The sequence below is a fragment of the Aspergillus welwitschiae genome (genome assembly GCF_003344945.1).
Source record: "Aspergillus welwitschiae strain CBS 139.54b unplaced genomic scaffold BDQ94scaffold_2, whole genome shotgun sequence".
NCBI lineage: Eukaryota > Fungi > Ascomycota > Eurotiomycetes > Eurotiales > Aspergillaceae > Aspergillus > Aspergillus welwitschiae.
The window spans coordinates 24460-48867 of NW_020798696.1; the positions used below are offsets into that span (position 1 = coordinate 24460).

General features: G+C 46.8%; 9 protein-coding genes across 9 annotated transcripts; 4 read left to right on the forward strand and 5 right to left on the reverse strand.

Annotated features, from left to right (window-relative positions):
- Positions 1-255: 255 nt before the first annotated feature.
- On the reverse strand, positions 256-3872 carry BDQ94DRAFT_179462 (RTA1 domain-containing protein; the record flags this gene model as incomplete). The annotated part of the gene is made up of 8 exons (XM_026773389.1): positions 256-439; positions 696-786; positions 931-1067; positions 1285-1956; positions 2687-2799; positions 2908-3233; positions 3338-3563; positions 3618-3872. The coding sequence occupies 8 exons, from the start codon at positions 3870-3872 to the stop codon at positions 256-258; spliced, it is 2004 nt and encodes a 667-aa protein (XP_026631322.1).
- Positions 3873-6946: 3074 nt separating this feature from the next.
- Positions 6947-7546, reverse strand: BDQ94DRAFT_165456 (P-loop containing nucleoside triphosphate hydrolase protein; the record flags this gene model as incomplete). Its single annotated transcript, XM_026770307.1, has 1 exon — positions 6947-7546. The coding sequence occupies one exon, from the start codon at positions 7544-7546 to the stop codon at positions 6947-6949; it is 600 nt and encodes a 199-aa protein (XP_026631323.1).
- Positions 7547-8872: 1326 nt separating this feature from the next.
- On the forward strand, positions 8873-10232 carry BDQ94DRAFT_165457 (NAD(P)-dependent alcohol dehydrogenase; the record flags this gene model as incomplete). Its single annotated transcript, XM_026770308.1, has 5 exons — positions 8873-8920; positions 8977-9136; positions 9200-9329; positions 9388-9946; positions 9996-10232. The coding sequence occupies 5 exons, from the start codon at positions 8873-8875 to the stop codon at positions 10230-10232; spliced, it is 1134 nt and encodes a 377-aa protein (XP_026631324.1).
- Positions 10233-11246: 1014 nt separating this feature from the next.
- On the forward strand, positions 11247-13627 carry BDQ94DRAFT_165458 (Zn(II)2Cys6 transcription factor; the record flags this gene model as incomplete). The annotated part of the gene is made up of 5 exons (XM_026770309.1): positions 11247-11360; positions 11408-11960; positions 12014-12693; positions 12744-13528; positions 13579-13627. The coding sequence occupies 5 exons, from the start codon at positions 11247-11249 to the stop codon at positions 13625-13627; spliced, it is 2181 nt and encodes a 726-aa protein (XP_026631325.1).
- Positions 13579-14780, reverse strand: BDQ94DRAFT_179465 (SDR family oxidoreductase). Its single transcript, XM_026773390.1, has 4 exons — positions 14564-14780; positions 14141-14515; positions 13889-14086; positions 13579-13834 (listed from the first exon to the last, which is right to left on the reverse strand). Exons 1-4 carry the CDS (start codon positions 14696-14698, stop codon positions 13751-13753), a joined length of 792 nt encoding a protein of 263 aa, XP_026631326.1. The 5' UTR covers positions 14699-14780; the 3' UTR covers positions 13579-13750.
- A 595-nt stretch (positions 14781-15375) lies between these two features.
- Positions 15376-17079, reverse strand: BDQ94DRAFT_156332 (sugar transporter; the record flags this gene model as incomplete). Its single annotated transcript, XM_026768612.1, has 5 exons — positions 15376-16026; positions 16083-16314; positions 16362-16591; positions 16630-16874; positions 16935-17079. 5 exons carry the CDS (start codon positions 17077-17079, stop codon positions 15376-15378), a joined length of 1503 nt encoding a protein of 500 aa, XP_026631327.1.
- A 519-nt stretch (positions 17080-17598) lies between these two features.
- On the forward strand, positions 17599-18533 carry BDQ94DRAFT_165461 (NAD(P)-binding protein; the record flags this gene model as incomplete). Its single annotated transcript, XM_026770310.1, has 3 exons — positions 17599-17868; positions 17930-18184; positions 18246-18533. The coding sequence occupies 3 exons, from the start codon at positions 17599-17601 to the stop codon at positions 18531-18533; spliced, it is 813 nt and encodes a 270-aa protein (XP_026631328.1).
- Positions 18534-20368: 1835 nt separating this feature from the next.
- Positions 20369-21478, reverse strand: BDQ94DRAFT_165462 (alkene reductase; the record flags this gene model as incomplete). Its single annotated transcript, XM_026770311.1, has 1 exon — positions 20369-21478. One exon carries the CDS (start codon positions 21476-21478, stop codon positions 20369-20371), a length of 1110 nt encoding a protein of 369 aa, XP_026631329.1.
- A 1270-nt stretch (positions 21479-22748) lies between these two features.
- On the forward strand, positions 22749-24368 carry BDQ94DRAFT_156335 (MFS transporter; the record flags this gene model as incomplete). The annotated part of the gene is made up of 2 exons (XM_026768613.1): positions 22749-23101; positions 23168-24368. 2 exons carry the CDS (start codon positions 22749-22751, stop codon positions 24366-24368), a joined length of 1554 nt encoding a protein of 517 aa, XP_026631330.1.
- Between the last annotated feature and the right edge of the window lie 40 nt (positions 24369-24408).

Consider the following 24408-nt stretch of genomic DNA (forward strand, 5'->3'; position numbering starts at 1 on the left):
GTCCCCGCATGACGCTATGAATGCTTCTACGAATCAAGCTGATTGATGATCTTCGAAATTGCCTCATTGGGAATAGTGGTCCGGGCCCTTTAATACATTTGCAGCTGGGCGGGCTGCATTTCTTCCTTGTGGCTGAGATGATAATCAGTATCTAATCTAATAGAGTTGATGTTCCTTGCACAGGATGGTGCTAAGTCAAAGCCACTTCGTGATAGCATGTGCTTCCGAGGCCCAGAGGACCCTGGTATTTATCGTTCAGTTCGCCACGCATATTGATGCATGTGACTGGCGTTCAGTCGACGAAGGAAATCCGTTGAGAACGGACAGCTCTTGCTTATCTTGACAAGTTGCTCGTCTCATATTAAGCAACACGGAGATTGTTCCGGTGGTGCTTGTGGCGACCTGACAGCTGTTCGTGTACCAATAAGTCCACCCGTCGCTCGCCTATCTATTATCCAGAGCTGCTAACTCTGACTTAAGCTTACTTGGCCATATATTATATCTATCTTTCAATTGCCAGCGAGCAATAATCAGGCCTTTTGAGAATTCTTTTCTTTGGCTTAGCCAGAATATATGTTATTAATTCATCCTGCAGCTGTAAAACTCATAGCCATTTATCTATTCTGTAAACATGATTACTTATCTCTCTACTTCGAATTTTATATGTAGAAGGCTAGCTTGCTATTCATAGGAACGTGTGATTTCCCTTTGGAAGTCTCGCAATAAAGGCCTGTCTTTCGGAGCTGTACTGTACTAGGTGGATTGCAGAGGAGTTGATAGAGAGGACTACGGATGTAATATTTAATGCAGAAACAAACTCCCCTCTCCGAATTCCCGCCTCATGGTCCCCAGAATCTCACCCCACTCAGGCGGGATGTGCTCCTCAGGCGAGATCAACTCACTGCCGAGCCTCTCGCCCAGATCTCCAACAAACCACGTATCCTTGAGGAAGTGCAATGTCAGCGGGTAAAGCAGGAAGATCACGCGTGCGATCAGGTCTCGTTCCTGTAGCAGAGTCACAAAGGTCTCTGGGAAGAAGAGCGGCCAGAGGAGGATGGCGCCCATATCTGGTCGCCCGTGTGGGCACTTGCTCGCATCGAACTTTTCGAGTATGTACTGAATTGAGACTGTGTATGCTGCGTGATGATGTGACGGGATATTCGTGGCCGGGTGTTGAATTTGGGAAAGAACTTGGGAAGCAAGGCTGCGTCGAGGGTGGAGTTCAGTATGTTTGGGACGATGTGCGGGAATGCAGAGAGTAATGCTGAGTCGAAGGAGACTTACCTGTATATCTTGGAGGCTCTTCGCTGCTTTTGGTTCACTACATCTTGCGAACTGTTGTGTAACGGAGCTCTTTCATGGTCTGTCCCCTTCTCAGAAAACCGACTGAACAGGTTTGACTTGGGACTCAACAAGACACAGCCGCGGATTAACTTCGCAATGCGCAAGACCTCATCCAGGTAACTCGTTGATGGGCGGCACAAGCGGTACTGTGCAATGGCAAACAAAACGATATATATGGAACAGACTATAGCGGCGTCGGCTGTGGCAGCGGATAGCCGGCCGATAACCTGGGACAGCATGGAACATGCTTTGTCACTGTAGTTGAAAGCCACTAGAGTCCAGGCTTGTCTTCGGTTAGGTTCGAGGTAAGCGAGATGCAGGGCGGTAAAAGCCAGGAGACTGTCTAAGGCGAACGACTGCGTGCTTGCTACTTTCGTCAGGTTGACTTGCCAGTCGAGCCGGCTGTTCTCATCCTCGACCAGTGTTGAATGGGTGTTAGTGTAGTAGTGGTGGAGCAGGGTTGCCTCCAGGAGTCGGGTGTCAATTTGAGGACCATTGGTCGCTGCTGAGACGCGGTTTGAGGCTGACAGTGGAGATAGGGGTAAGGCTGACGGGACGGGTGAAATCTTGTCGTTCGAATGTTCGGGTATTGCAGAACTGGGCCCAGGTGGCCTGCAAGCATAGTGACACTCTATACGGCGATTGTCACAGAACTTGCAGGCCGGAAGGCCTTCATCGCACTGAAGAAGCTGTCAGCAGGCTCTGCAATTTACACGGGAATACCGTTGCTGCAAGACTGGTACTACATGGTAGACCCACTGGGCGGGGGAGACATTCAACCTACCTTGATATGTCGCTTCTTGCATTCTACGCAGCCAGTTCGTGACTTGCGATGAAAACGACGATGCGGCATGCAGAGACGATAGCAGAACTTCAGAAATAGGGAGCAATTGTGAAAGGAGATGAATGAATGAGAGATGAGAGTATACGAGAGAAATTTCGTATAGGCACAAACCTTGGGGCGGCTGCTTCAGATCGGGAGACACTATACTACCTCTGGACTAGGGTACTTACTGGTTCGACCGATACGAAATACGGTCGTTTTTGATTGGCTGGCAAACGACAGCTTCATGGGATTAGCGCACGGACTCCCCGGCAAAGGTTCTCTTGCTCAATTTGGTACTACAGTAATCCACCGATATAAGCAATCAACAGAGACACGCCCTGAAAATGCTTACAATTGAGAATTCCTTATATTACAATGGATGTGAAATGGCCCGAAATTAACCAGGTAGCTAAAGTCACGTGTTTCAGTAAAATCCATCATTATCATACCACACTGTGGCTGTATATAAAATCTCTGATTAGTTATCTTAATACAGAATTGGCTAGTCAAACCCACCCTTTCTGAATATGAGGAATGTTGTATGGGAAGAGACTTCCAAGCATCTCTAGCAAACTGGGCCCTAAAATGAAGGCCATCCACCCGCTTCTTCCTTCCCTCGCGCCCTTACTCTTTCATTACCGAGCTTAAGCCATCTGATAACCCCCATTTTCGCCGCCCACTGGAACCCCCTTTTCAATAATTTTCTTGATCTCCGCTGGATGCACCCAATTTAGTACCGCGCACGTCGCCAACATCATCACCGCATCGAACACATACGACACCCACTCATACCGCGTCAGAGGACCATCAGAGCTCTCTACAAACTCTGCGAACCGAAAGATCGACCGCACGAAGATCAATAGGCCTGTCGCGTATAATGCCAGCAGATGCTTCCGCCACGGCACAAGCCCGTATGCCCGGGATTTATATTTCGTGAGACGCTTATGGAAGATAATTATCGTGACGAGAAAGAGCCCGAAGAAGACGATTTGCACAAGGACACCGAGTTTCATGATCGTTTGGCCTTTACTAGCTGTCGTGGTTTTGGCGAGCATTGCGGCGCCTATAATGGTGTTATCATGCGGTCAGTTGACTGCTGTGTAACGCACAGCTACCTCTAGTAGTTGAAGTTGGGATCGAAACGTCCTGACAGGAATGAAGACTTACCGATGAACTGTGCAAAGAAGGATATGACATCGCCTAGGACGAAGATCTTGGTGAGCCAAGCGCGCCGAATGATGGAGTATTGTTCCCCTTCGACCATGATCATAAGCCGGCCAAATTCCATGTAGATGCTTGCTGCTAGTAGCGCCGGGGCAACTAAAATTAGGATGTACTGAATGAGCTCCGGGCCGATGTTATAGTCTGGATACTGGGTTGAAGATTTTGCGCGCTGAGACCTGAGTTAAGATCTAACATTTGGAACTTGGAGACTAGGTTGACTGACCGCTATGTATCCAATGACCTCGACTATAAGGGACAGATTGGTGGTTAGCTTGCTGAGAGAAAGAGGATGTGGCCCGTGAACAAGCAACTTACAGGCACATCCGATAAGGAAAGGGATGAAGAACCACACCCGCCAGCGGAAGGCCTGGTAATAATGTAAAATTGTGGTGATAAGAAAGAGAATCGCAAATACAATGGCGGCCGCTTCAGAGGGCACAAAATCATACATGCCCAGGTACTCCACGTGGACTGTCATCTTTATGGAAGGAAAATATTTTCTATGTCGGTATAAAAAGAGACTGCTGTGGAAATGATGTTCAAAGTAGGAGAGTGAGTAAAGGGTAGAAAATTAGACAATATATCTAGTTGCCATTGATACCTTCACCCAGAGTTATATACCGCTTTGCATTATGAAAAGTTTCCCTGGTGCCTGATTCTCATCCCTAAGCCATCATCAGCCATTCTTAGGCTCGAGCTAATCAAAGATACACTACTAACTATTCCAGATGTGAGATCCAGTCAAGAGCCTATCATAAGTGCGCGTATGTCGTAAACCGGCGGATAGTTCTGTGCTGGCCGGGTAAGCCCCACAACCCAACGCGATAATAATAGAAGATCTACTTCAACAGAGTCTGGCCGAAGGGTTTTCAAGGCGTTTCCGTTGACTAATCCGCTATTGGTGCTGCTGCTCTGTTAGGGCATATACTTTGAGCAGCCAGCACCTCGAGAAATGGGGCAGTCCTCCGAAATCCTTGACGGGAAAAAGTTCAATGCTCCAAATCTACAGAAATCGAGGAACTTTGCTTCCAGAGGACCCGCAGACCCACTGCACCTTGTGAAAACGTGAGTAGCAGCAATCCAGCAAACTCAACAAGCCAATCAGATAGAAGTATATACGCCGCTAAACGAGAACCTCTCATTGGACTCTTCATGGCTATGAAGCCCCGTTTCAGAATATTTACTCTAGGAACCTATTGAATGCAATGCTCTATTCCTTGAATTGGAAGATGTCTACTGTGTTATATGGTCATAGTCTCAGGCAACGCATTCTGGTTTCATTGTAATCATTAGTCTAAGGTTTCCCCTACACCCACATTACTCCGAGCTTGTCTTCTCGCGCTGTGTGTCATCATCAGATGCCGACCGTATAATCTCATGAGTTCTGAGCCTCTCTAGACATTGCGCGGTCTTGCACTACAACACAACTGAGCAACAGCTTGAAGTCCATCCAAAACAGCCTTTCCATATTCCGATATCATGTCCGAGCCCTTTCCGGAACTCGAAGCTGACGAGTCTCTTTCCTGCCATGTACGTGCAAGGCTATACTCACAGGCAGCAGCAGTCCTACACCTCGAGAATGTTATTAACTACTGACTGATTGGGAGGGAAAAGCAGAACCATCAAGTACATATATCAATCTTTCCACGCCACCTAAAACAACACAAAACAAACTTCCTCTTCCCAATCTTCACCATAACCTCCCTCTCGAACATCTGCCTTGAGCTCGAGATCCAACTACATGCCCTCTGGATGCACATTATGGCGCAAAGACCAGCATCAGCCATTGATTACAAAAGCTAGGGGTTATGATTAAACCAACGCCGAGCTAGTTCATCCCCCGTGCTGATCATGACGCAGATCCAGCAGCTCGGGCAGCGATGCCTTGAGATCCAGGAAGATCTGGAGAGGTGCCGAGCGCGCTGTGAAGAGTTGGAGCGGATGTGTTATGATTGTTTATAAAGAGTGCCAACATATAGGGTTTTGTATGATGCACTATATTACCAATGCTTGGTCATAGTTACTAAAAGAAATTGACTGATACATAGAGGGGTCTTATTTATCTCCAGTCCCGTGCCCAAGGTGGCTTAGCTTGATTTCATGTTAGAGTTGCTGAAGCACCTTATAATCGTAATGTAAGTATAAGTGCATGTTACTATCTTTGACCTAAGTGGCTCTCACCGCACAGGAGCGACTGTTGACAGATTTTCTAATCAAGCCGCGCTCAAGAAGTACACCAGAGAAACCTAAAAGTTATTTTGAAGCAAGCGGTCAAGTAGACGGGCGATGGCTTTCTTGAAGTACTACTATACAATATCTTTGGATTAGGTACGATTGACGGTACTAGTTCTTTTGATCTGATAGTAGGAATTTTCTTTCAAAATATATGTGAGCTTGTGGTATACTCTGTAGTAGTTTCTAGAACAATGCATCATTCGTATAATATATCAGACAGGAATAGTCTCTGGTCTCAGGGAATAATTAATGGGATGTCGATATATCTTTGTATCTTAACTTCTTAAATTAGTATTTATATAGATTCAGATAATTCAGGAAATATTCTATGTATTTGAAAGTAGTTGTATATAATTGATATGAGCGATGTAGGAGACGTGACAAGGTTGATTATATATTAGGGTGCTGGCTACTATACTGCTTTAACTAATGACTGGTCTTCTATAGGCTCCAGAAGATCCATGCGGTGAGAAGTGGGAATAATTATATAATTTAGAAAACTATAACTAGATTATCTAAGCTAGATGTAGAGTGGTTAGAGTGGTTAACGGCCATAACCACTCTATTTGCGGGATCAAAACTGGTAGCAAATGTGCCTCATTACCATCTTCATCATCTACTCCCTCTTCCTTATCTTCCTCGTCGAACGTCTGGTTGTGCATTGACGACCGGTCTGTTCTCTGCGAGCATACCCTCTAACTGATACATCAGGTTCAGTATTGGTCTCAAGGGCTTAACGTTCTTCGACCCTTCAGTATCATATATCGACATAGTATTTACTGCGCTTGTTGGGTGCTTTATCCTTTTCAATTGTCACATGGTTCCTGCTCTCCATTGAATTTTTAATGGAAATCAACTGCCGTCCCTGTAAAGTGGATTTTCTTTTAGCACATGTACTTCAGCTTTTCTTAAGTAGTCTCTTCACAACAGAATGCTCGACGCCAATGCAGGATGTCTCGCAAGTTATCGAAACGCCTTTCTGCGCCGACACTGGAGGCTGAAATGGAAAGTAAAACCTGCGAAAGCCTAGAAAACACTGCGAACTCACGACATCAGACGGGGGTACGAAAGCATGTTATGCGGCCGCAAACTGGTCTTTGATTTATCTCATGGTTGGCCCACGACCTGGATTTACTTTTGCACTGGGGACGCTGAGTTCTTTGAAGGGCTGGAAGCAACCGCATCGTGATGTGAATCTAGTATATAACAAGAAATTGTCTTGCAATGAGTTTGACAGAGTCCGTTTAAGTGAAGTTGGGAATGACTTTTGTCAATGGTAGTGATATTTGAGCTTATTTCACATAGTAGAACTGGCAATTAACTTGCTTCTGTGAAGCTCCAAGGTATACTTTCCACAAACATATCTGGTACAAGCAGTTTCTCATGGATCAAAAGGGCATTGAGATAATCGTTGCCGTCTACTCTTCGAAGCCCTTCCTCCAATGTTCGCTCAATGCCAGCATGAACATGACGCTTGGCCACTCGCGATCGTGCTTCTTGTAGATCAATGTTGATAAAAACGCGATAGTCAAAGAGACTACTTATATCTCTCCATCCAGGCTCGTTGAGAAGAAGATAGTTTCCTTCTAGGATGATTATCGAAGTATCTGGGGTGATAATAATGCCATCTTCAACGGGATCTTTCACTTCGTGGTCAAACGTCGGAGCCGTCAGCACCTCCGCGTCAGACCAACCTTTTACCGACGTGCACAAGGGTACGGCATTAGCCCAGGTATAAAGTCGGCGCACGAAATCTTGAAACCGTGGCAAATCAAATGTCCACGGCGCACCACGCCGGGCATGCGCCATTTCCGGGTCAGGTAATTTGTCTAATGCCGCCCTTGACAGGTGAAATCCATCCATAGAAATGAGCGCCGTCCGCTTGACGGAGCCCTTGTTGAGCAGATGAGTGACCATTTTAGCAGTGGTTGTTTTACCAGACCCCGGACTTCCCCCAATTGCGACTAAGTAGCGAGGTTTGTGATGATTCTGTGCGAGTTGGTGAATTGTATCCGCCAATCGAGAGCATTCAGTTTCCATCTACACCGTGTCATGGTTTAGCTGAAAGCAACTGCAGTATAGTGCTTACTTACCGTGGCTCGAATACACCAAAGGATCCGTTCTGCTGCAAATTTCGATAGAAATAGAAGTAAATCTATTCGTTTACCGCGGTATTTCCTGACTGACAATGCCGCGTAATAAGGAAATTGGATTGCCGCTAAAAACAACAGTGTTCATTGATGGTGGGTCCTGGCCTAACCATAGTATATAAGATATCCCGGAAGCCAACGCTCACAGCGGATGCCGGATGCCGTCTAGTGGGACCACGGGGCATCGCGTCCGTTTTATGAAGAAACTGCTTGAGAATATGGCTCATCACGATACTGACCTCGGTTTCAGTTAGGGCAGTCCAGAGCGGGCAAAAGCTTGACCATTTCTCTGTGTATCCCCATAACTTCATCGTATATTAGTTAGCAATATGGCAAACTCTTTGCATTTTCAGGTTCCGGACAGTCTTAGCTCATCCATATTGAATAGACATTTAAATTTGGACAAAGAAATTATCTTGACTTGATTGCTAATACGAAGGGTGTAAAGTGGACAAGCTTCAACAGCCACAGGGCTGGAATATCATTGATCTAGTTGACATTTAACTCTATCCATTGCTGATAACCAACAATTCTGTACATTGTAGGTCTACAACAATCTTCTGAGATCATATCAGGTATAGCTAAACAGTTTGGACACCCTGGTGGACTTTTGTTCTTCCACTATTGAGATATTTATCATCCAGAGACATTCTGCATCTCCTGTTTTCCCAGGTAGGCCTTCAAGAAAACCCGAAGATAAATACTGTGAATTGCAAGTGTAAGGAAGCCTCGTATATTTATCGACGCATTACCTCGGATGGCTCCGTATATATTTCCATAATGTAACGGGCCAGAGCCCGATAGGGATGACGTACATGTCCTTGATCCTTCTTATATCCGTATCATTGGGCCGCAGACCCTTCTTTTATCCGGTTGGGTGTGATTCTCGGCTCCATATTGCGGTCGTGTGGGGTTTCAAGCCGAAAATGGCAAAACGTATGCGCCCCCACACGGAGCGGGTTGTCCGCCTAGGCTCTAATCGCGGAGCGGGATGTCCGCTGAGCATTAACGGGAGAGATGGAGTTAAGAGAGTAGTCGACAGAGATATATATATCTATGTATCGTTTTTGGCTTGTCAAATCTACTACCATCCATGTCCAAAAAGCTACTGCTCTTGAATATACCCCTCAGGATAATGGCTGTAAGTATGTCTTATCATTATTTCCATAGACCCTCTGATTCCGGAGCTATCCCCAGGAAACGAACCGATCTTTCGTCTTGCACGCTATAAAGGATGTGGTTTTTGAAGACCGCCCGGTGCCTGCGCTGAAAGATCCTTGGGATGTACGAGTGCACATTGCGCAGACCGGTATCTGTGGAAGTGACGTACACTACTGGCAAAGAGGGCGGATCGGAGGTACATGAGCCCAAAGAAATTGGCAAAGGAAGCTATTGAATATGACTGACGGCCACTGAACAGACTTCATCCTCAAATCCCCAATAGTACTTGGCCATGAAAGCTCCGGTACTGTTGTCGAAGTCGGTTCTGCTGTGAAGAATGTCAAAGTTGGGGAACGAGTCGCCATAGAGCCCGGTGTACCATGCAGACAGTACGTATTATCTACAATTTGATATACGCAAATATCAGCAGTGACTAAAGTCAACCAGCTGCGACTTCTGCCGCAGTGGCTCCTATAACCTTTGCCCGGACACTATTTTTGCCGCGACTCCCCCGCATGACGGCACGCTTTCAAAGTACTACACTACGCAGGCGGACTACTGCTACCCGCTGCCAGAGAACATGGACCTGGAAGAGGGCGCGCTCGTGGAACCGGTCGCTGTTGCCGTGCAGATCACTAAGGTTGGTAAAGTGAAGCCAAACCAGACGGTCGTAGTCTTTGGATGCGGGCCCATTGGACTTCTCTGTCAAGCCGTGAGCAAGGCGTATTCTGCGAAGAAGGTGATCGGTGTGGACATCAGTCAGTCGCGTGCAGACTTTGCCCACAACTTTGGTGCCGACCATGTTTTCGTGCCTCCTGCTCGTCCCGAAGGCAAAGATGACACCGCATGGAACGAAGAGGTGGCAAATTTGATGAAGGAGAAGTTTAATTTGGGCGAGGGCCCAGATGTCGTCTTAGAGGCTACTGGAGCTCAGGCATGCATCCAGACCGGGATATATTTGACCAAGAGGGGGGGCACATATGTGCAAGCCGGTATGGGAAGCGAGGTGAGTTCATATTAATATTTATTAGCTTAAAGTAAGCTGACATGAATAGAATGTTGTCTTCCCCATCACTACCGCTTGTATTCGTGATTTGCACATCCGGGGCTCCATTCGGTATACGGCTGGCTGTTATCCTACGGCCGTGGATTTGATCGCATCTGGGAAGATTGATGTCAAGCAGCTTATTACGAACCGATTCAAATTTGAAGATGCCGAGGAGGCATTCGAGCTTGTGAGACAAGGAAAACAGAGCGTGATTAAGGTAATTATTCAGGGCGTTCCGGCATAATGTCGGAGGTATTGCACATTTAGAATGTAGTAAAACAAATTTATGCCCCATTAAGAACGAGTGGAAGGCTTGAGCTAGATATTGTCCATAATGTCATTACGTACTTCACCAAACAAACGCAGCTGCTTGAACCCGTATGTGGGTCGGATGAGTGATATCTTCATGTAATACAGTATAAAACAGATATCTTATGAACGAAAGGAATCATCTGTAGAGAGAATGGTATCATATGTTTCCGATAATCATTATGAACGTCAGTTTCGGAAGGGAGGGCCACAAATGGATAAATTGAGAGCTCCTACTCTGACGATGACCGTCAAGTAATTCTTTTCATATTCTAACGCATCCGTGCGCTGCTTGTCCTGCCGTGAAGAACCTCGAGTATCAGCGGCTATCACGATAACTAATGTGTGAAATTCGTTGAACAGGATATGCTAATAGCTCAGAGAGCCAGGGGCTCCTGGGATCGACGGTTCAAGGGCATTGTTCCGCACTGGTTAAAGCCTGTGGGTAGGAGTGCTCCCAAAGACTCGTCAAAGACTCGGTACGTGAGGGGATAGTCATGGAGCTTGGCCCATTGGCAGTGCCTACAGCAAAGCACTTGTTTAAAAACACCGTGTATTCTATTTATAGTATGGGCTCTAGCTCGCATTGTCTACTGCCTCATATACAATGCGTATGATACTCTCTGACCAGGATTCCAGGAGGCTAAGGGTCACCATGCCTTGAATTTCCTCCACAAGATAGGCTCTCCTATAGTGCTCAATGTGTCTGAAAGGTGTCGATAGAAATGTTATTGAAGTATTTCATGGAGCAGAGGTTCACTGCAAAGCGATTTGTTCCGCCTATTCTTCTGGACACAGCAGCTGGTTGGTCCAATTTTCCTGAGAGTTCAGGTGTTAGTGGGTCAGGCAGGCTGACGGGACCCCACCAACGCGAGGGCCACTCAACTTCATCTCTCGACACGCAACTCAATCAGGCCTGTCATGAGATTTTAATGTCCAGGATAACAATATGCCCATGTCATCTGAGTCATCTGCACGCTCTTCGAGTGGTAGGGTGCACGAGAGTGATGTGCGGCCCACAGCCGAACAGGCATGCAAGGAATGCCGTCGCAGGAAGTCTAAAGTAAGTCGCAAAGCCTACCATGCGAATTCCTATTGACAGGTCTAAAGTGTGATCGTATGGTGCCAGTCTGTGCCTTGTGCCACAAGTTCAAGCGGCGATGCAGCTATGAAAAACAGACAAAGACACCGCTTACCCGGCGCTACCTTAACGAGGTCGAGAGTGAACTGGTGCGCACCAAGGCGCTGCTTCAGCAATTCATGAAAAACTCAAAGGATGGTTCAAACGTGAACTTTGGGGCGCCAGCCGAAGATATAGGTCAAGTATCTTGCGTGGTAGATGCCGCCGGGTCTCAGCTCCTGAGCCATCCGGAGTCAAGCGACCGGCGAACAAGGCCTCTGGGACCTCCGGCCAGTCCTGAAGTTCGCTCCGGACACCCAACCAGTCAAAGAGCAACCCAAGAGACCCGCACCGATCAGCAACTTCAGTATCGGTCATCGGTCTCTGAAACCGGACCACAGACACTTTCCTGCCTATCGCTGGAACCCCCTTCCTCTCCTACTAATTTTGAGTGGGATGAAAGAAATGGGAACTCCAACGGCGAAAGGTTTGTCGATGGCATGGCCAGCTTGACGAGTGCATCCCATGAGGGGGGCTATCTAGGTTTGTACGATTCTTCCTTTTCAATGTGATCATATAACTGATATTGAATTAAGGGGTTGCGTCAGGTGCTGCATTATTGCGCGCTACTGATGCCGGAATCAGTGGAACAACCGAGGTTTCGGGTTTGGAACAACAGTCCTGCATCCCAAACGATCAACCTCCGCGTATTCCGTTTGCGCTGAGTTCCCTGGGCCAGCTGGAACCATTTGTGGACGCCTACTTCTCTCTTTTCCATCGGTCGTACCCGATCATACATGAGGCAACCTTTAGAGCTCAGCTCATGGAAGTGATTCCCCGACCAGCTGGCAACGCCTGGCAGGTTTTGTTATTCATAGTGTCCGCCATGGGAATGTGGACAACGGCAACACAACCGACCGATGCTGACCTTGGGCTGTTTGAAGCTGCGAAAGCACGGCTTTCTATCGATATGCTAGAAACTGGAAACTTGGTCCTGGTGCAAGCACTTACGATAATTTCGAATTATATGCAAAAGAGAAATAAGCCAAATTCGGGATACAATTACACGGGCCTGGTGCGCCGCATTGCGATGGGTATTGGTTTGCACAAAGAGTTTCCAAACTCAAAAGCTAGTTTGTTTACAACTGAGGTGAGACGACGGGTTTGGCACTGCCTTTACATCTTTGACGTCGGTGCAATTATTACTTTCTCAAGACCATTTGACTTTCCAGACGATGGAATCGACGTGGCCCTCCCAATGAACATCCATGATCCGGTCAGTGTTGAAGTACTTCAAATTCTTTAACCTGCTAACTCTTGCCTCAGGATTTTACACAAGCAACCAAATCCCTGCCGATGTCTGCCGAGGAAACAACTGTGTACACTCATATGCGTGCCCAAGCCGCTTTCCACATGGCGACTAGTAAGATTTACTCTAAGATAATTTCATCTCCATTTCCTTCTGCATCAGACTTGCTAGATATGGATGAAAAGCTTATCGGATGCTGGCACTGTGACCTGCCTCCATACTTCCGTGAATCCGTTGTCCAAGAGCCCAGGTTCCGGTTATGCCACTCAATTTTACGATGGAGATATCGGAACTTTCGAATACTCATGTACCGCCCGTTCCTGCTGAGCAGGCTTATGGCACGTCCGGGACAAAGCACCACTCAGGACAACCATGCCCAAGTCGATGCCACCATTCAGCGATGCTTGGACGCAGCCCGCGAGTCTGTGGAGCTTATATCAAATTTCTGGGCACAAGAGCAGCATAATATGATGGCCTGCTGGTACGGATTATACTTCTTGTTCCAAGCCATCCTTATTCCTGTAATCTGTCTTCGCAATGATCCACAGGGACCGCTGGCGACTGGATGGCGTGAGCAGATCCATCGAGCCATGAGCACCCTTGAATCTATGGCACTACTCAACCCCACTGCATACAGGTGCCTGTCGGTCATTCGAAGCCGATGCGGGACTTATCTTGACACTTCGAGCGAGGGATGGGGCCACCCGACGGAAGAGTCACCGCAAACACAATTGGAACATCTTTACCCATTAATGTGGCCAACGCTGGAGATGGCCCAGCTTGATGGGATAGATTCAGTTTTGTAAGGATCTTCTACAATTGACTCGCATGGCTTACTGAACTTTCACGCAGACAAGAGTCTACCATTATGGACTTCATGAATCAACTTCCGGACATGTAATGAGCGTTGCACTGAACTTCAGGTGACGGAAACAGGATGAACCGTCAATCCCATGCTACTTACAACCAGTGAATGATATCAATGTCTAAAGATTCAATTGTAAACCATGGACCCTTTCCCAGTTCATGGCAGAGTGTAACCACCATCAATGATTAAATCACCTCCAGTCATGTAGCTAGATGCGTCCGAAGCACAGAAGACGTAGGCCTGGCGGTTCCAATAATTAAAATTTGTAGTCATCAACAAGTAGGGACCACTTACGCCTTTCAGCTCATAGGTCTGGGCCATGCGGTGGGCTGGAATCATGTCGTACCACTTGTTACGCCATTCCTCAGGGTGGATGTTAAGAATCTCTGTTTCGATGAAGCCAGGAGATATACAGTTAACACGACAAAAGTCTACCCATTCCACCGCAAGACATTTTGCCATCTGCACCACACCAGCTTTGGATGCATTATACTGTGTCCAGTTAATTATTTAGTCAAAATACATGTATAAGCAAGGTATACATACAGCGGCCTGCTTCTGAGGCACATTAACCAATGTCGCACTCACAGAAGCTGTGAAGATTATATTTCCATAACCCTGCTGTTTGAAAATACGCGCCGCCGCTTGGGCGGAGTAGAATGCGCCATCAAGGTTGACTTTCATAATCTCACTCCACTGGCTGGGTGTATAGTCTTCGGCGGCGACACAGGTTGCGATGCCAGAATTTGCAACGAGAATGTCTAGCTTTCCAAAATCTTTGGAAATTTGTTGAATGCCATTCTCGATCTGGGTCTGGTTGGTAACATCGGCCTGGTACGCAGCTGCACGCACATTGTTTGCTGATGCGATTTCGGCAGCAGTGGCATCAGCCGTCTGGGATGAGTTATAGATCACAGCCACCTGCATATGCGTCAGACAATCGGTATCTCCCAAGACTAGCATACGTACATTTGCACCAGCCTCTGCGAGCCCTCGAGTAACTTCGAGGCCGATTCCCTGAGCACCACCAGTGACGACGGCGACTTTGCCCGTCAGGTCAAAGGCTTTGGTAATGTGCAGATTCTTGGGTTGCGCGAGGACCATCTTGATTGTAAATCAGATGAATATGATTGAGCTTAGAGTGAGAATCGTGCTTATAATCTGTCTCAAGAAAGGAATAGCCAGGGTGGTCGGTACAATCGAAGACGGCCAACAGAATCCGTTATCCCGCATCGGCGGTCTTGTCAGTCGGACAACTGGGGCCGGGCGGACTCCGGGTGTCCGTAGCTTAGTTTCACTTCCACAACTTCACTTGCCCTGGTCCAGGGAGCGCAAGGCATCGGAATTTGGCATCCGGCTGCTTCGAGACCGCTATAATCGTATTGCTTCTCTTCGCAGGTGGAGCAAGGGTGTTTTGCTCCATCGGGCCTTTGTCTAACTGTTGAACTGACGTATTAGGTCTATATTGAAGACGTGATAAACGCTTGATTCTCGCTATCTAGGCGCGCTCGGACGGAGCGGTGGAGTACGAGGTTGCGGGGTTTCCGGGTCACGCGACCTCGACTACTAGTTATCTCCTGGGATCACGTTCCAACAAATGCGCACGTCAAGAATCCTTACAAGAACCTGGGACCTGAATCTCTCATAGCGGCAATTGTACGAGAATAGTTAACGGAATTTAAGTTGGCAAGGTGTCCGCATGTTTCGGAGGGTTTATTAGGGTTTCTGAAAGCACAATAATCTTGGATCCCATCTCGCTCGGCCTTGCCCACCAGCCCATGTTATGCCGCATGCTCAGTATGTTCACATTTCCCGACCGCATCGTCATCCTTGGCAAAAACAATCCCGCTCGTAGCAGGTAATGGCCCGTCAAATACTTCGGCAATCTCTTCAAGTGAATGGCTCTTCGTCTCGGGAAAGGCAAGCCAAGTTACTGCCAATACCACTACATCAAAACAACAGAAAAAGATGTAGTAATGCCAGCCGATACTATCGAGAGCGATCGGGTTGACGAATGCCAGTATAATAAGGGAGCCGTATACACTTAATAGCTCAACAGTCAGTCCCTTGCTTCGGATGGAATACGGAAAGATCTCAGTTGGATAGCCCAATAGCAACGGTGTATAGGCGATGTCGTAATGGAAGAAGAAAATGAAGACAAATGCAATCACCGTATTACCAAGGGGCTTGCCCTGAGTGCTGTCAAAGACAGCTGAGCAGGCAGTCCATATTATGAAGGAAAGGAGCATTCCCGAAGCCGACCAAAGAAACAGGGTACGACGACCCAATCGGTCAACCAACATAGCAGCACTGCCAGCTGCAATGAAGTTAAATACTTGCAGCAGGCCATTGATCATTGTCTGAGTGCTTGGATCTTTGATACCGACCGTGTCGAGAACGAGTGTGAGATAGTAAGATACGACCGCAACGCCCTGTATTAAGTGGTTAATCTTCCTGCCAAAGGGAAATGAGGTCTAGATATACTTACGTTCCATTGTGCAAAGGCACCAATGCTGACTGCGATAAATGTGCGCTTGCGGTTTCCAGGAGTCTTAACCAACGTTGTCCATTTGGTCTCCGCGGCTTGACTCTCCATTTCGATAGTACGCCCGATCTCAGCCATTTCGAATTGTATCAGAGGGTGCGAAGTGTCCCCGGCAGTATGGAATCGGGCAAGTAATTCTTCAGCCTCTTCCGGCTGTCCATTGGCGATTAACCACCTATATGGCTGTTAGTACGCGAAAGTCAAGGGTTGAGGGAGAACAACCGTGGTGACTCCGGAACAGCCCACCAGAAGAGAACCTGAACGATCGGAAATCCAGCTTGAAGTATTGATGGAACTCTCCAGCTCCAACTGGATTTATTGAGGTGCATTTGAGTTCCATATGAGGCCCATGAGGCCAGAATAGCTCCAAGATAGTACATGGTCCAGAAAGCGCTGGTGTACTTCCCTCGGTGAGTTGGATACGCCAGTTCAGTGATCAACATGGGCGACGGCTGCACGACCAGCATCGAGCCGACGCCAACCAACACACGTGAAAATACAAAATGCCATAATGAACTGACGCTGCTTGAATAATAGAGGCGATGATGATCACGATTGCACCGGAAAGCAAGGTTAGGCGTCTTCCAATTCTGTCCGACAAGACAGCGACAAAGGGCAACGAGATGACGCTCCCGATAGACTGGGCCGCATTTACAACTCCCAAAACCGAGCCAGAGGGGTTGCCGAAATAGTCGTTCCACTCAGCGATGGACTGTAGAGCATTCATAAGAGAGCCTACCAGCAAAAAAGAAAGCGTGAGAGAGTTCCATCCCAAATGCAGATCCATAGACTTACCATCATATCCAGCCACTGACGATGATAGTAACGGAATGAGCAGAATGAGATTGAGATGTAGTAAATGAGATACCCGATACCAAGGGCGACCATATTGAGGAAGGACAGAGGCCAGGGCCTCACCAACGATGTCTTGATTTCTCATTGTTCAAGTAAGCCCAAGGTTTGAAATCGGACAACGTGATTGCATCACGCTGGGTACCGTAGTAATATATGAAAGGTTTCCCCCTCAAACAAGGATGGTTACCGCCATGAAAAACGGGGCTTGAACTCTAATTGCTACGAGCTTTCCCCATGGGGTTCGGGGCAATGAGAACTAACTAGTTAGTTAACTGAGTTAACGTTAACCAACCGGTGATTAGTCACACCGGACTGGATACTCCGTTACATCGGACGGTGGCATCCGTTCACCTTGGAATAGCATCCCGCTCGTCGTTCGGCTGCGATTGCCCTAAGATCTCCATATGGCTTTTCTTTTTCCCATGCGGACAGCTACCTCCGTGGCACGGAGATGATCTGAGTCGACTTCAAAGGCCTCTCTTATGGAGCAGTTATATGAGAGAAGGCGAGGTCCATGTCAATTAAGATTTCTTTTCATTGACAAATAGACCCGACAACCCGTCAAATTTCACAGTCCTAGAATTATTCTCGATACGTACCCAGCATGGCTGACCAAAAGAGCATTCGGCGACCGAACCCGACACTTTCGGACAGTGTCTTCAAAATGTTCAGCCTACAAGGAAAAGTTGTTATCATCACTGGTGGTACCGGTGGAATCGGCTACAACGTCGCTCGTGGTCTAGCTGAAGCCGGTGCCAACATTGCCCTCTGGTATAATACATCTCCCCATGCAGATTCTCTGGCTGGCGCACTCCAGGAAAACTTTGGTGTTAGGGCAAAGGCGTATAAATGCGCTGTGCAGAACTTCACTGAGGTACAATGCCCTCCTTCCCAGAGAAGCTCAATTATGAGACTCATTATAATCTTTTGAATAGGTACAAGCAATGACTGACGCCGTCGTCCGCGACTTCGGCCGTTTGGATGTCATGATTGCAAATGCGGGTATTCCATCCAAGGCTGGTGGCCTAGATGACAAATTGGAGGACTGGCAGCGCGTGGTTGATATAGATTTCTCTGGCGCATATTACTGCGCTCGCGTCGCCGGCACAATCTTCCAGAAGCAGGGCTTTGGTAACATGATTTTCACGGCATCCATGTCGGGTCATGCGGCGAATGTACCCCAAGAGCAGGTCAGTTGCGATTTACCCAGAAGTTTGCCCTGAGGTTCGCGCTTAACTAAAAGCGCTATAGGCTTGCTATAATGCTTGCAAAGCTGGTGTTATTCACCTTGCCAAGTCTCTCGCCGTGGAATGGGCCAGTTTTGCTCGCGTGAACTGTGTTAGCCCTGGCTACATTGACACCCCAATCAGTGGAGACTGTTCCTTTGAAATGAAGGAGGCGTGGTATAGCCTTACACCCCTCAAGCGTGATGCAGACCCTCGCGAGTTGAAAGGTGTCTATCTGTACCTCGCCAGTGATGCTAGCACGTACACAACGGGCGCTGACATTGTGGTCGACGGAGGGTACACATGTCGGTAAATACACTTTCGATGAATTGGTTGATAGAAAATGCATTCAAAGAACGGTTCCTATACGTTGCTCAATCGAATTTGATTCTTTTCACATATACTAAAGGTCCAAGGAATGCGGCACCAGTGGTTGAGCCCTACTTGGACAATCCCGCTTTCCGACAAGGACGAAGATATGAAAATGGATCACCCCGCATCATGTGGAGAAAGTCTTTGATTTGATCTCTCCGTAGAAGCAAAGAAAGTGAGGTCAAGAATCAATAAAATCCAACCCCGCCTGGTTGCTATGTGTCTCAATATATACACTTTTAGTTCAAAAATCTCGGGATACTCGAAATCTCCTGAAATTCCACCTATAATAACATTCTGAGTAAATGGTAAAAAAATCTCTGATCTAGATCTAAGATAAGTAAGTATAATCTCTATAATAGAATCAAATAAATTATAGACTATACTGATTATTCAACGGATAAATTCTAATTAAAAATTTTCAATACTTTCTTTCGGAGCGAGTATGTCAGAAATTTTATATAACATATTATATTTTTATTTTATATATCTTCAAACTATTCGTCGGTCAATTATAGAGAATCTTTCTAAATATTATTTCTTATAAAACTCAAATCTGACAGTCGTATACTTCTCTGAAAATGTATACTATAGAAATCTTCATTCCGCGCAATCCAAACCCTGACTTCCTGATCGAATAAATCTCTAATTTAAGACAGGTGTAATGTACCGGATCAACCTCAATTTGAAAAGAAGATGTGTGTATTGAACGCAGGTAGTAAGGTTGAAGAAGGGAAGAGTATGGGGTGCGGCCTCCGATACGTATCCACCGCAGAGGCATGTTCATGTGACTTGCACCGAGCAACAGCGAGTGTATTACACCAGCCAATACTTGTTGCCATAATTTTCGGCTCCGCAATAGAAGATCTATGGAATAAATCAAGTGGCTGTCTAGAGACATATACATGATCTCTACGGGCGATTGCTTCATTACAATGAAAACTTGCGTTTATCTGTGGGTGTTCCATTTCAAAGTGATATCCAAACTGATGGCCACAGAGACCCTGGACCCTCTTTCATTCCACTCCTCTGATATTGCTTTTGGGAATGCCCATAATGAAATAAATCTTCCCATAGTCATGCAACTCATTGAACATGGGGATGATCCGGGGATGGCTGATTGGAACACGTCTCTTGCAAAATAACTCGCACAGAGTTTGTGATCTTCCATCTGGCCGTTCGATTTCCCTACTATCCATGTCTTTATTTAGGTGTTCTCGCTCCATGAAGGTTCTTAACGCTGATAAAGAAACAAATCGGTTGTTTACCTGCAATCATTCGAAGCATAAATAATCCTCTCATTTGAAGTGTTGGGCCTGTGGAACATAGGTTTCTGCTGCTGTCCATGATCCTACCCTGCCAGTAGTGTAATTTGAAGTTGGTGCAGATCGGGAACAAAGTAGCACCCATCGAAAATAATTTTCGAAGTGGCTTAACGAAGAAGCAAGTTTCTTAGAAATGAACTTTTTCTTTTCGTTGTATATATAGCCTGACCTATTATGTCTGAAATACTAAAGCATCAATTACTTTCCTCTGACTACAGCAGGCAAGATTTGGGTTCTTCGATAATGTGGGACATAAAAAGTGGTTGGCTCCTTGTATACGACAGATGTGCCGGAACCTTGAACCTAGGTGACACGGAGCCATATCCTTTGCCTTATCTGGTATATTGTAAACTTAGAAGGTTGTGCTCTCGCTCCTTTTCTTAATGCCCAACTACTCAACATTCATCTACATTCCACGAGTACCACGTCGAGCGCATGTATGGGTTCAAAATCAGCATTTAGTTTTGCTTTCAATAAATTCCGCACTGAAGGGATAATCTGTGTAGCCATTCTCTTGCAAAGGCGTATAGAAACTCTCTCGGTCGTAAGGGTTAAGATGAACGTCATGACGAATGCGAAATGGCAAGTCAGGATTGGCGATAAAATGACGGCCGAAGGCGACTGCAACCTTGTAGTTCTTGTATTCTTCCTCCAAAGCATTTTCTACATTCTCTGGTCTATATCCGCCGGCAACAATCACAGGCGCTGATTTCCCCCAAACGTCGAGTAGGAACTTGATACTGCCCTCATTTTCGCAGTCCACGTTATTGATGACGCGAGACTCAATTACATGGAGGTAGGCCAGTCCTAGCTGTTGCAGGCGCTCCACGAAGTAGGTGAATTGAGGCACAGGATCGACCATCTTCATGCTCTGCCATGTGTTCCACGGACTGAGGCGAAAGCCGAGTCGGTCAGCACCAATGACATCGGCCACTGCTTTGGCGACCTCCAATCCAAATCGTGCTCTGTTGGGGATACTACCACCCCATTTATCGTTTCTCTTATTAGAAACGTCTTGGAGGAACTGGTCGACCAAGTACCCATTAGCCCCGTGGATCTCAACGCCGTCAAAACCAGCACGAATAGCGTTTTTCGCGGCCATTGAGAAGTCATTGATGATTCCCTGCACCTCGAGTTCATCTAGCTCCTTGGGAACCGGCATCCCCGGCTCAATAGGAATCGGACTAGGAGCATGCAGCACATGACCACCTTCTGCATGCAACTGAGCTGGGTCAGCGGCTCTGCCAACAGCAATTAGTTGACAGAAAATGAAGCTTCCTTTCTTATGCACCGCCTCAGTAATCTTTTTCCAGCCGTGAACCTGTTCTTGGTTCCATATTCCAGGCGCATGAGGAAGTCCGCCAGCTGAGGGTGAGATCAGTGTTGCTTCTGCGATGAGCATAGTGCCCGGAACTGAAGCACGTTGCTCATAGTATGTTGTTGCCATGGGGAGTGGGACATGTTGGGAGTCCGCGCGGAATCGAGTGAGTGGTGCCATGACTACTCGGTGCTCAAGATTGGCTTTGCCGATCTGAAGAGGCTGGAAAAGTTTGGAGCACATGTTGACCGGCGTGGACGTATTATTGTCGAGATAACTCGGTTTGCAGAGCAGCAGGTTCGATAGAAAATTGAGATATGTGCTGAATTAAGAATACGTTTTCCGTAGATATCTGTCAAATTTCGCTGTATATGTAGAATTTGCATTTGGAGACTAAATATAAAACACCTCTGAGCGTCTCCAACACCACCTCCACGCCAAGTTGTTCGACTCAGATTTAGTAATCGTAGCTGAGATCAATACCCAGTGACGTATTGATGCTCTTGGAATGCTATAGGGCATATATCAACTGAAGATACCTGTTTTTACTTCTACTTTTGTTTCACTCAAATTAACCGGGTAGAGTCATTCCTAAAACTAATGATTTTATGAATACCACTATAAAGCTATTCCGACTGATCTCGAAACTATCTTCGAAATTTACCCGCATCATAGAATCACGTGTTCCAGGAATTTCCAAAATGCTTTTGTACAGCTGTTCACTCATATCTTAGGATTCTGGCATGTCTATCAGGCATCTTTTGCCCAGACTACCATAAAAGATGGCTGATTTATTGGTGGCTTTTTACGTGCCGGAAAACCAAAGAAGGGTTTTCGAAAACTCAATAGATCTAGTGACCCACTTGATTTGGGCCCACTTGTTTGGAGGTACTCGGACCATTTTGGAGGTGATTACAAATTTCGCTACATCCGCATCTGAGGTGCTCACAGAGACTGAAAGTAAACCACTGAAGCGCTGTCGTGTGTCTAGGCGAATACCATGTCCCTACATCATGTTATATCAGTTACTATTACCACTATCGGCCTGGGGGTTGTTTTTGATCCTTAAACTTTCTCTCATTCACTGCCAACAATAACAGCCATCAGTTATACAACAGTCCATTCTGAAAGAATGTAAGCAGGCAGTGGCTTATGAAGTGACCCTTCCATTACAGCCTTCTACCTTTACACTGCAAAAGCTCGTCATATATGGTGACAGACCGAAGTTAATAAGCAGATCAGTATCATAATGTCGACTAACTCCAAACATCTCCAATAACGCCTCCACAAAAAAAAAATTAATCAGCTTCACTGTTGTAAATCCTCATTGACAAATCAATATGTTTGACGTGATGCCATTCGAAATCCCTGAGATAAAAATGCTTTAAGCATGTAATCCCTTTCTCAGAAGACTTCTGCCCGAATTTTCCAACTCTGCTCACAATTAGATTAGATTGTGCCTTCGTCTAATCGCCATATCTGTTCTCGGCACCGAGCTGATTCTCCCGATCAAATGCCTGTCCAATGGATACGAGATAGCTTCCTCGGCCAGACTTTGCGTCTAATCTGTCGACCATCCTGTTTGGCGTATGCCGAAGAGCAAGAAGGCTGGATAGATACTGTCGAGATGAAACCCCTACCGCTTAGCAACGAAAAAATCATTTGCGTGGAATGGTATTCTGCCGATGACGAAGAGAACCCCCATAACTGGTCTCAATTTAAGAAAGCATATATCCTTGGTGTCATTGGTGCGTACAGCTTTGTGGTCTACATGTCCGCACCAATCTACACACCGAGCGAAAATGCCTTCATCGAGGAATATCATGTGAACAAAGCCGAATCATCCCTAGGACTCGCTCTTTACGTGTAAGCACATTTCATTTAAGCATTTACTTCCCCGCTGCCCCGGATAAGTTACTGACTGTTATTTAGTCTAGGTTACGGTGCAGGCCCCATGTTCTTCAGTCCCCTCAGTGAGATCCCGCGTATAGGCCGTAGCCTCCCATACGTTATATCCTTCATCTTTTACTGCATATTAAGCATACCCACGGCTTTGAGCCCTTCCGCTACTGGCTTCTACGTTCTTCGCTTCCTCCAAGGATTCTTCGGAAGCCCTTGTCTCGCTACTGGTGGCGCCTCAATTGCGGACATTTATTCCTCCGATGTATTGCCTCATGCAATGACGACCTGGGTACTGTCTGTCTTTTGTGCACCTGCTATTGGTGTGTTAGTGGCTGGGTTTGCCATCCCAGTTCTTGGATGGCGGTTCTCAATGTGGGAGATCCTGATCGCCTCTGCTCCAATCCTCATCCTCCTTCTACTCCTCCCCGAAACTAGCTCAGCTACAATCTTACATCGCCGTGCCCGTTGCTTGGAAAAGAACAACAAACCCGGAACACACAAATACCAGACAGTGGCTGATATCCGTCAAGGAGATACGTCCTTCCATGCTGTCCTCCGAGAGTCGCTACTCATCCCCTCAAAAATCACCCTTCTGGACCCGGCCATCCTATTCCTGAACTGCTACACCTCTCTCACGTACGGCATTTACTACTCCTTCTTCGAAGCCTTCCCAATAGTATACCAAGGAATATACGGTTTCAACCTAGGAGAAATGGGAGTCGCTTTCCTCGCCATTGTGGTTGGATCGATCATTTCCTTCCTCGTCTACAACTTCTACATCCACCGCGTCTATGCGCCAACTGTACGAAGCAGTGGTCTTAAAAAGCCTGAGGATGTCTTGGTGCCCGCTCTTTTTGCATGCTTTGGGCCGTCTATTGGGCTTTTCCTCTTTGGCTGGGCGGCCAGATCTGATGTCCATTGGATTGTCCCTACCATCGGCATTGTCATCTACCCCGGATGTGTCTTCATTATAATGCAGTGTGTGTTTCTGTATATACCTGCTTGTCATCCACACTATGCGGCGAGTGTCTTTGCTGCCACTGACTTTACTCGAAGTGCTTTTGCCTGTGGTTCTGTGATGTTCTCGCGGCCACTCTACGAGAATTTGGGTTTGGGTCCAGGGTGCAGTCTCTTGGCTGGGTTAACTATTGGCTGTGTGGTCGGGATTCATGTCCTGTATCGCTATGGGGAGGCATTGCGGCGGAGGTCGAAGTTCAGTCGCGAGATTTGATGGTAGGTACTGAGATATCCAGAATATTTTGGATTGTTTA

Bases quoted from the DNA above. Each gene is read 5' to 3' on its own strand.
- BDQ94DRAFT_179465 (XM_026773390.1), bottom strand. From the start codon at position 14,698: ATGGTCCTCGCGCAACCCAAGAATCTGCACATTACCAAAGCCTTTGAC. The intron at 14,087-14,140 runs GTATGTATACCT...AACTGGACACAG, and splicing joins TGCCTCAGAAGCAGGCCGCT to TATAATGCATCCAAAGCTGG. The intron at 13,835-13,888 runs GTAAGTGGTCCC...TGGAACCGCCAG, and splicing joins AGACCTATGAGCTGAAAGGC to GCCTACGTCTTCTGTGCTTC.